Source organism: Pundamilia nyererei, unplaced genomic scaffold (assembly GCF_000239375.1).
Source record: "Pundamilia nyererei isolate P.nyererei 1_Seehausen unplaced genomic scaffold, PunNye1.0 scaffold00072, whole genome shotgun sequence".
Taxonomy (NCBI): Eukaryota; Metazoa; Chordata; class Actinopteri; order Cichliformes; family Cichlidae; genus Pundamilia; species Pundamilia nyererei.
This window is the reverse complement of record NW_005187473.1, coordinates 1,001,606-1,012,574: the sequence shown is the minus strand read 5'-3', so window position 1 is coordinate 1,012,574 and position 10,969 is coordinate 1,001,606. Positions and strand designations below refer to the sequence as shown.

The following is a 10,969-nucleotide window of genomic DNA, read 5'->3' as shown; positions in this document are numbered from 1 at the left end:
GTTGAGATGCTGCAGTAGCTGGAGTTTGTAAGGGTGCCATTTGTGAGTAGCTAAGGGACCGAAGGGATGTTCGACTAATGCCACTCTCCACTGACATGCGGCGAGTGCTACGCTGTGGGCTCTTGCTGAATGAAGCTAGGACAGCCACTGATGTTTCTTAATTAGTGACAGTTTTTGCGTCCACATTTTGGCAAATCCAACACTGAAGCAGTTTCACGAAACTTAGCAAGCAGTTTGCTGACTGTAGCATGGGAGATGGGTGGTCTCGTAGGGTGTCTTGCATTGAAATCTGCTGCAATGACCCGGTTACTGCGTTCACCAGATATCAACACAATTTCGATCCGCTCCTCACGTGTTAACCTCTTCGACATGTCAATGGGTGCAAACAAAGAGAAACTTGTAAATAACGCATGGAAGAATAAAGTTACATTGAAACCAAGCACACCATTGTTTTTCTTGAGACATTACCAATAAGTTTGATGTGTCACATGGCCCTCTTCCTATTGAAAAACCAAAAGTTGCATCCAAGATGACCGACTTCTAAATGGCCACCATGGTCACCACCTATCTTGAGGAATTTGCCCCCTCACATATACTAATGTGCCACAAACAGGACTTTAATATCACCAACCATTCCCATGTTATTACGGTGTATCCATATAAACGGCCCACCCTGTATATACCTTTCTCCATTATAACAGACACCTCTGTCGCCTTACTAGTAATAGACCGTGCATTTAAAGTCCCTACTCTCACCTCAGCAAGCCTGCCTTTCCTTCTTTCTTACTACCTCCTAACACACTTTTCCTTCTCATCTCTTTTATTTTTGTCCAACAGTAGGAGATTTTCCGCTGACACCCTGTTGGCCAACAGCACCAGAGGCGGTCGTTGTTAACCGGGGCCCTTAACGATCCTGCACAGACATTCTTTATTATCTGCATGTTTGACTTGGTAAAGATTTTATGATGAATGCCCTTCTGATGCAACCCTCCCCATTTATCCAGGCTTGGGACTGACACTATGAATGCGCTGGCTTGTGGCTCCTTATTGCTGGATTGTGTGTAATTTGACACTGATCAGTAAAAATGACTGGTTGAAGTAGATGAACTTTTTCAGTGAAAAAAAACTTTTCTGTGGTCAAGATATGTACTGTCTCTGGAGGGTAAATGTCCTGCAAGAACTGAGAAAACAGAGGAACATGTCAAGTAGCTCTTAGGCTCCTAGTGTGGACAGTGTTTAGCAGTGCTGCCTTGCACCAAGAAGGTTTGCCCACACCAGTTGTGGAGTTTGCATATTCTCCTTGAGTGGAGTTTTGGGAGTAAAAAATATAATCAAATCAAATATGAAGTATACCATCAGTAAATGTCTCTATATTTGCAGTTAATGTCAATGGAGAAGTTTCAACCCAATCGAAGGGACTGTGCTCTCAACAAAATAATAAGTCTTGTACAGCTGTGCTTTCCAACCTTTTGAATCCACGGCACATATTTCACATTAGAAAAATCACACGGCACACCACCAAACAAAACATCACAAAAAAACATAATAATTTTTCCCGTGCACCAGGTATAGCGGAATTGGCTCCGTTTGTCCCCAGTATACCATTTTTGCTTTCTTCTGTCTACTACTCATGCTAGGGCCTTCATCTAGAATTTTCTCCAGGGCCCAGGTCAAATTGATTACTTTTTCTTTTCAAATATTTATCTATTGCTATTACATGCTGCATTGTCTCACTCACAGCACGACTATTATATAAGTTCTTGTTCATCTTCTTCTGTTTTACTGGCAGTTGGCAACCTATTTAATTAGAGCAGGTAGTTGTACTGCCCTCTACTGGAAGAGAATGTAATTGTTCTGCACGCTACGCTGATCGCTTAGAGCAGCGGTCCCCAACACACCGGTCCGTGAGTCGTTTGGTACCGGGCCGTGAGAGTTGAGGCTCAGGTATGAAATTTATGGTTTTCAGGGTTTTTATCGGTTTTCAGCGTTATTTTGTTATCGTTTTTATCGTTAACTGTTTTCCTGGGTGTTTTCACGTGTGTTATGAATAAATCTTCCTTTTTTTGGTACCGGTACTAGTTTTATTTTGTTGTATTTATCCGCGAGACCTTAAAGGCCGGTCCATGAAAATATTGTCGGGCATAAACCGGTCCGTGGCGCAAAAACGGTTGGGGACCGCTGGCTCAGAGTACTAATCAGATTGAACCAGATTATCTTCCACGGCACACCTGATCATTTCTCGCGGCATAGTGGTTGGGGAACAGTGTAATCATCTTCTAAGGCCATGACCATATGTTTTTTAGAAAGCTCTTCAGGTCCACTTTAAATTTCTTTTGTTTTTTCTTTGTCCAAGTTCCACCATTTTTTTTGTGAAATTCAGCTCTGGGTTTTGCAAAATCTTGCCGATAGAGAAATGAACAAACACCACAGCAGACAAACTTGTTTTGAGGCTCCATCTTGGCTCCTCATCTTGGCAGAGGAACAACAGTCATTCTAGCAGATGCCCAGTAATGATGTTCATTCAAGTGACAAAGCCTTCTAGTGGCCATAGGGACTGTAACTCTTGTCCATTGATAACTTCAGAGGGAGTGGTGAATCATTGCCACTGTAGTTTATAAAGGAAATGGTTACTGTCATTAAAATGTTACAAACAATAGTTGTTTTTAGATCTGTATGAGTTGTTGTAATACATCCAAATTGTCTGACAGAATTTGTGAAACTTCAGGTTTAGATAATGTACCTTTAAAAGGAAAAAAAGAAAGAAAAAACAATGCTTTGCAAAAATCTTTAGGACTAACTTCTTACCCAATGCTGAGGATGAATGCTGGAGGCAAAAAGGAAAGGAGGAAGCAGATAATAATTTGTAAGTCTGTTTGTTTGTTTTTAATATCACTTAATATTCTCTCAGGGAGAATGTCTATAAAGACAAGTATGCCATTCAGTGTATTTGTCCCTGTTTTGAAATGCAAAAATGATCCATTAATGATATTTGCATCACATAATCCACATGTCTCCTTCTGGGTCCATTAGTAAGTGTGATGTAACCAGCAGCAATTCTTCCAATCTACATAAGACTGACATATTTCATAGTGAATGGTCTTAAGTTTTCCTGCTTACTACCAATGTGTTCATTCATTTTTTTTAAATTACTAGTTTCAGCATGTGCTGTAATGTGGTAAGGGTTAAAGCTTACAGATACATGTTTTAATTGTGGCCTTGTTGCAGCACAGTTCCTTTTGATGATATAATTTACTGATTGGGTCTGCCTCCCATGAATCCTCACATCAATGCAGTTAACACAGCAATGCCAAACAGCAGTGATGTTTTCATGCCGTGTCAAAAAAGAGCGGTTAATTGTGTTGCATGGGAAGGTGAATTTATGAGTGTTTTATAGCTTAATGTGATTTTGTAACTTTGGAGGGCTTCGATCATGAGTCAGCAGAATTACTGGCCTGGTGTGTTGCTAATAGACAGATGAAGGGCTGGTATGGAGGAACTAACGTTTCTCTCATTGTTAGCAGTCAGCCCTGCAGCACAGCATCTCACTTGAGCTGTCAGACTGTCAGGCTGTGGTCTGCAGCCAAAGAAGGCACAGGATTCATATCGTTCTCAGCCAAACTGCATTACCACGCAAACTTTTCCTTTGACTTTCATGGCCACGAAATAGTAATGATTATGGATGACTCAACAGAATAGTCTTATTTCACAACTTCTGCAGGGAAGAAGAGAAGAAGAGAGATAGGAAGACACAACAGGAGAAGTGAGCTTGCTCCAAAAGGGTTTAGGAAAAGATCAATTGTAGCTCAGTTCCGTTCAATGACAGCATAAGTTGTTCTGGTATCAGTTTAGTAGCTGGAGTTTAGCTTAGCAGTTACCTCGACTGTGCCAAAGAACACAGAGAGGACTTAAAGAGGTATGCTTTGGTTTGTCTGGGCAAGTTCATGATTTTGTGGATTATTTGGGGCCATCTTTAGGAATGGCGACATGCTGACCTCTCATATCGCATGTAGTGATTAACTGTGCAGAGACACATATTTAACTGAACCAACTAAAGTCCACTGAATTAAATTTCCAAATGAACTGAATACATAAAATTACAACTAAGTATGATGTACAAAAATGAGTGGGCTCGGTAGTAGGTTGGTTGGCAAACAAGCTTTTGGGCCTCTCTGTGTGGAGTTTGCATCTTCTCCCCATATCTGTGTGGCCTTTCTCCAGGTACTCTGGCCTTCACACTGTCTCAAGAACATCCATGTTAGGTTAACTGGTGATTCTAAACAGGCTGTGAGGAAAGAATGTGATTGTAAATGTGATGCTTTTTCTGTGTCCATGTCACAATACAAGCAAATATTAAATAATCAAAACCTGCAACGAAGAAATAAGAGACACTAATAAATATAAAGACATTAAACCTAGAAGTATAATGAATTCCAATACACATAACAACAGCAACTAAGCACTAGAGCTAAATACTAAGGAAAATACAAAGATACAAAAAATAAAACAAACAAATAGTGAACATGTTCAAGAACTCAAAAGCTCTGGGTCAGACCCAGGACCACGACAGAAAGTATTTAACTTGATCTTTATTATCTGTCATTTATTAAAATGTTAGATACCACTCAGTATTCAATATCTTGAACTGAAGTGCTTTGGATGCCTAAAACTAACTAGATAGGGAGCTGTACTCTGGATGCAAACACTGGTCTCTGATATTATAGTTGTATGTTTTACATACTTACCATCCACTCCAACCACTGTGTTATCTCTGATATAGTCTATAAATGCCTAAACTTCCTTATTATTCACAAGGTAATCTGGCACAAAATAGAAGAAAAAGAATATTTAATTAAAGTGTGCAAAATGATTTGCTAATGTTTTTGACACTCAGTCTACTACTAATTGCACCAATATTTAGTGCAGAAAAAAGCACGTCTTAGTTTTTGCACTTCATATTGAAATGGACTGATTGTGCTTGTGTTTAGAAAGTGGTGCAATTAATCACACCTATTAGCGCTATTCAGGGGTTGCGCTCATACTTAGATTAGTAAATCTGGCAAAAGTACTGCATATAAAGATGCCAATTGTTGAGACACACAGTGAGTAAAAGTTGCCAACACTCAGCTCTCTGGTATTAACATTAGCACATAAACTATGCACTGGGAGCTTCATGGCAAAGGAGCAGGGTCTGTAGGTGTTATGTGTTTGATTTGTGGGTTTGCTGAGAGAAACAGTGTTCTTGAAACAGCCTTATTCCACTTCTTTGTGGAAATTTACTAAGTGACAAAAACATACACTTAAATAATTAACGCTCAGAATCAGGGACTCAAAATAATAGACTTATTTCAAGCATAGCTTTAGTTTACTTGTAATAGTGTTATATTAGGTTTCCGGTAGTACAGGCTCTATCAGTGTTTGCATTATTATTCCACAATCAAATCCAGTTAGTCCTTCTGTCAGTTTAGTCCTCAGTAAAAGTTCTAAGCAAAACTTGAAGCTGTTTTTTAGTCTAATAAAGTTAGTTAGTGGCTGGGATTTCAAAGCATCTTATATATGATTGCTATATCATGTTATATCATGTTTGCCTGTGTTAATCAGTACTTTTTCCCCCCTCACAGCCACCTTTCAAATGTCACAGCAACTCTGAAGAAAATCAGACTTGCTTATTCAGAAATCTGATGATGTTTTACAGCACTCATGCCCTTTCGGCCATCATCTATATCTTGTTTAGTATCTCTGTCTGCTTTAGACTAAGCTAGACGCAGGTGAAGCAGCATCAGAATGATATGAAATGTGTTAGGTTGCATGGGTTATATGTTGTTTCCATAAATGAACTGAAATGAAAATCTGCAAAGATTCACTGCTTAAAAAACAGCTGAAATCACCAGTTATTGATGATGACTGTGCACATTTAGTGAAATAGAATCAGAATCCAGTCGCTCGGGCTTGAGTCCATGCTCACCCACTGTAGGTTGGCTCGAGCAAGTATCTGCTGAAGCAGGCACACACGAGACAACTGTACTGTTTCCTTGAAGCCTCTGGAGTGTCACATGTGTGCTTTTTGCCACAGTGGATGATGACACGAGGTTATTAGGCCAAGTCTCACTGCCAACTCGTCACATATGGATGCTTGCAGAGGACCCCTGGGTGCTGCATTTAAATGCACTGAGTAAGCATCATTTTAAGCAGCAGGGTTAATGTTGTGCAGCATAGTTTAACTCTAGGGAGTAAAAACTGTAGATTATTTAGCAAGTGAAAACAAACTCAAAATGCTAAGATTCCAAACAGGACACAAACTGCAGTCTTCTGACTGACAGACTTGTGATTTACTGCACATCTATTCTTCCAAACTACCAGTCTCTACTGTTTATGATGGGATTATTGACGTTTGTTGTCCAAGAGTTCATGCTGCCACATGAACAGCACAGTTTTATCCATTTGCTAGATTAGATTAGATTAGATGAAACTTTATTTATCCCTCGGGTGGGTTTCTCTGGGAAATTCAGCTTTCAGTAGCACAGCACCGACAGAAGTTGCAGAATGTGAGCAGAAATATACCATATATACACATATACACATATATAAATAAAGATACATATATAAATACAGAGTATACAATAGGGATAAATAGAATAAATAGAAATAAGAATATACAAGGGAATTGCACATTTCAACTATTGTGAGTCTATTGCACTGTTGGATATTAACACAAAAATATTGCACAGTGAAAAAGGCACTATAGATTAGTTGTCCCCGCCCTCCTTTGTATCCCTGTTTCCCCTCCCTCTCCCCTCCAGCAAGGAATTAAACATAGCCATGACAGTAGTTGCATGCCTTTCTTTGTACCTTTATATTACTTTATTTTGTTAAAATAACGACCTGCATAAGAAATAAGTTTGTAATATAATGGGTCATTAAATTAGTCTGCTTTGCTAACCTGACTGACTAAGATATTCATTGATTATTTTGCTAGCTATACCTAGGCTAAAACTTTAGTCTGTTAACAAGCTAAAGCTAGCTAGCTACATGTAACTTAGCTACACTACGTAATTGCTGTTCAAAATGAGAAGTTAGAAAAAGCTCTTTAGCATAACTAGCAAAATCCACATCCATAAGGTGGGAAACAACAGCTTTTTCACATTCTTTATTCAGTATTGCAGACACAAATTCTGGTATCTGTTAAGTTATTTACGGATATGTGGGAGAAAAAGGCAGTTGGAGAATGTGGCTTACTTGCAGGGGGGTATAAATATGAAAATCAAACAAGTTGGGATTTATAATAAATCTTTTTTTAAAACATAGATGTTAATATTTGCTTTAGGTGTGACAATGTTGTGCAAAGGTTTGTTGAGATTTGGCTCACTTGTTAAGGAGGACACATGAACAAGGTTATGTAATATTAGTAAACTAAGGAAAACATCCTGGCATTTTATACTGCACAGCTTATAATCTTATAGTGAGATTATACATTTCCTGAACACCTTGTCATTCCCACTGTCATTTTAAACTGCACAGCTTAATTATCTGTTCTTGAATCTTCATTTTTCTGTAGGTGAGAAACATGTTTACTGTTTCCTATGTTATGAAGGGCTTACAAGTCACTGCTGTCCATATGGGATCTGCATCAGTGCATCACGGCTTCAAAGAAAATGCCTGGATGTTTTCCTGTTTTCTGTAGTTGACTAATATTACTTTATTACTTTGTGCAACTGTTTGGTGGTGTAGTATTTTTTTTAAGTATTGCTGTTGTTTTAAAACATGGACTACTGAAAGAAATGACAGTTGTGATTATCCAATTTCTTGCACAGGGCTACCCAAAGTAAAGAATAGATTTCCGACAATAAATTCACCTGAGCTTGAATAGAAAAGCACAAACTCTCAAGTACTTGCAGGGAAGAGCGGTTTTAGATGGAAAAGGCTTAGGTGGATATGACAGGCTATTCAAAACTGTCAACAGTCTCTGGTTTATAGTCTCAGGTAATGAAAATCCCTCTGTGCTTGAAATGAAGTACAATAATGTTGACAAAGTAATCTCAGAGGAAGCCTTGTTGTCATGGTTGGGAGACAGGACCAGGCATCTCTGAAGGGATTGTGAATAATTTAGGCCGACTCTTCTTGGTGGTGGAAATCCATTAAAAAATGTTAGATTACACAATAGTCATAGAAATGAGTGAACATTTGTAATGATCTAATAGTCAGGTGTTCTGGGAAAACGGCTTCCCTGTGAATAAATGACATATTAGTCACAGCCTCTGTCTTATAAGTACTTCAGTCATGAGGAGAACAGCAGCCCTCAGTTCTTCACTAAAGGGTTCTTCAGCATGACATATTCTGACAGACAGAAATATCGAGTCTGGGTCCTCCACCGAAGGGTAATCCTGTTCACTAATGTGTTCTTGCACTTCAAAAAAACAACAGCTGTGAAGTAGCATTGGCAGATATACGCTACAGCAATTTAAACACAGGGAGCCACAACATTAAAATCACTTCACTGGTATTGTTTATATTTCTGACATATTTTAAAATTTGTCCTGGACCACTGAATCATGGAAAGAGGATCTCTGGTTTCTTTTGGCATCTTGCCTTTGGCAGTGAATCCTTTGGGTCTTAAAGGTTATCAGTTTAGAAGCCCAAGCATTTTGTGGCTGATTTGTTGCTAGAACTCGCTAGATGCACTTGTAGTGTACGTACATCAGACAAAATGTCATTGATACCGCTTATAACTGATGATGAGAAACAGCATTTATGATGCTGTTCGTCGTAAATGTATACGATCAATTACAAATAAAAGTATGTGTTACATATGTTGCAATAACAAGACTTTTTTCTGATATGGTTATATCTAGTATTTCTACTGAAATACCTGTTGGCATTAGTGCTGAATTTTTTAAATAAATTTACATCACTAAGGTTCAGTACGCCAGCATTTGACCTTGTTCGGTAACAGAGAAATTATTTATTTTCTGTGTTCATTGATTCAATATTTAAGATTCATCCTAGCAGCGTCAGTATTAAAGCAGAAAACCAATGAAATTGTATAGTTCATATGCACACTTCACTGCTGCAAGTTGTAGTAATTGTGTACACATTGTGTAATTGTGATCAATGTATCACAATCAGATTTTTCGCCCTTTATTACTTTAAACCCTGTATTAATGGTCTGGTAAAATTTGTCCAGTGTTTCTTTAATAAGCATAACACTGATTATATTAAAGACTGAATGAATATACTCAAACATTTGTCAGTATTTTATATACACTTTATATTACTACTGCAGAATTTACATTTTCTAATAAAGGCCCGTGGACAAACTCTTGTCATAGTGTAGATCCTCTGATCATCAAAGCCATTCATAACATCATAATAAGCACTTCACTTTATGATAAAGTTTTTGCATTGTATCAATGACTCAACTGCAGGTACATAAGTCACTAATTCATATAAAATTTGAACGTTGATGTATTGCTTGTCCTTGATTTCCATAAACATTAGAGTGTATGAGGCATGTAAACGTCTCTCCATGAAACCAAGCTGTCTTATTGCCTGAAAGAGCATTTTAAGGCCCCATATCTATCCCCCAACCTAGGATTACATATATTTTGGGTATCGGGCAATCCAAGTTTCACCTTTCAGGTGGGATGACACTATCATATGAGCAAAACACACTGAGATATTAGCCTATGAGACTGATTGAAATGGGCTAGTATAGATCACTTTTTCTAGTCTTACTGACCATACAAAGCATCCTACATTATGTGCCTCACTTACATAGCTCTAAACTCTTAATCTGTACTTTCCTTTAGGCTAACTGTTTTGGAAGAGTGGATGGGGTCCCCCCTCCCCCCTTGACAGTTATGATAGATCTGATCATTTTGTTGAGGGGATGTGACACCTTACCAAAGCCAGTTCCTGGGAAAGTGAGATACATACAGACTTTAAGTGCAGAATCTTTCCCACTTCCAAACCCACGGTGGATTCAGGATGAACATTTAGCCTAAATGTCTTTGGACTACAAGAGGAAACCAGAGCACCTAGACAACACTAACACAGGCAAAGGGAGAACATGCAAACTCCTCACAGAAAGTCCTTATGAATGTCCAGTGAAACAGACCGTGAGTGTAAACACTGATCTCTGTCTTTTCTGCTGTGGCTGGATAACAGATGTTTGTGACAACCCACTGATGTCCAGTCTTCTACCATCCTCCTTCAGAAGCTCCTCCCAGCTGTCCAGTAGTCATGGGCCGGTCTTTGCTAAGGTCAACAGGAGAGAAGGTGAGTAGTTATTCATTGTTATTGTTAAACTTAGACGTTTCACCATCTGCTGTTAGTACCCTGGTAATTGTCAAAAATGCTAACAGAGACAATCCAAGCTGGTTAGCCGTGCACCACTGCAAGCCCAAGTGAAACTGTGACTTTATTACCCAGAATTCATTACTCAAACTTAATCCCACACAGCAGTAAAAGTTCAAACATAAAACTGAACTCATTGGGGAGTGCTCTCTTATTGTAAAGGCAATTATTTTGTTTTTGTTTTATTTGCTACCTTGTGAAGAAATCCATTTGGCTGACCTTACAGAGCACTCACAGTAAAATTCAATTATCCTCATGGTGTAGTCATCGTACAGCCCACAACTGTGGATGTCGCAGAAAGATAATAGGTACACACACTGTGGGCTTCATATGTATTTTGCTATACTGTGCTTCACACACCTTTCGCCCAGTTCTTGTAAGATGCTGTTTTTGCTGGTGGATCTTTTTTGTGTTGGCTAACAAGAATAAACAAAGAACTGTTTCCCCTTCTGTCAGATGGTTCTCATCATGTTTTGTGCATGTGGAAGGCATCTGCATACACAGAAACCAGATTTCAGTACTCCAGCAAACATTATGACGTTTGAATTACTGTCGCGACTGGCCGACTGTCTTTTCTTGGTCTTGATTGGATTGAGTTCTTGCTCTTGGTTTAAAAAAA

The 10,969-nt window shown here is 38.7% G+C and overlaps 1 protein-coding gene across 1 annotated transcript in view; it reads left to right on the top strand.

The window, feature by feature from the left end:
• Positions 1–10,969, top strand: part of LOC102208068 (contactin-associated protein-like 4) — a 118,949-nt gene that overhangs the window by 10,937 nt on the left and 97,043 nt on the right. The window contains exon 2 of the mRNA XM_005736945.1: positions 10,162–10,272. Within this exon, the coding sequence (XP_005737002.1) occupies positions 10,162–10,272 (111 nt within the window). The remainder of the gene's footprint in view (positions 1–10,161; positions 10,273–10,969) is intronic.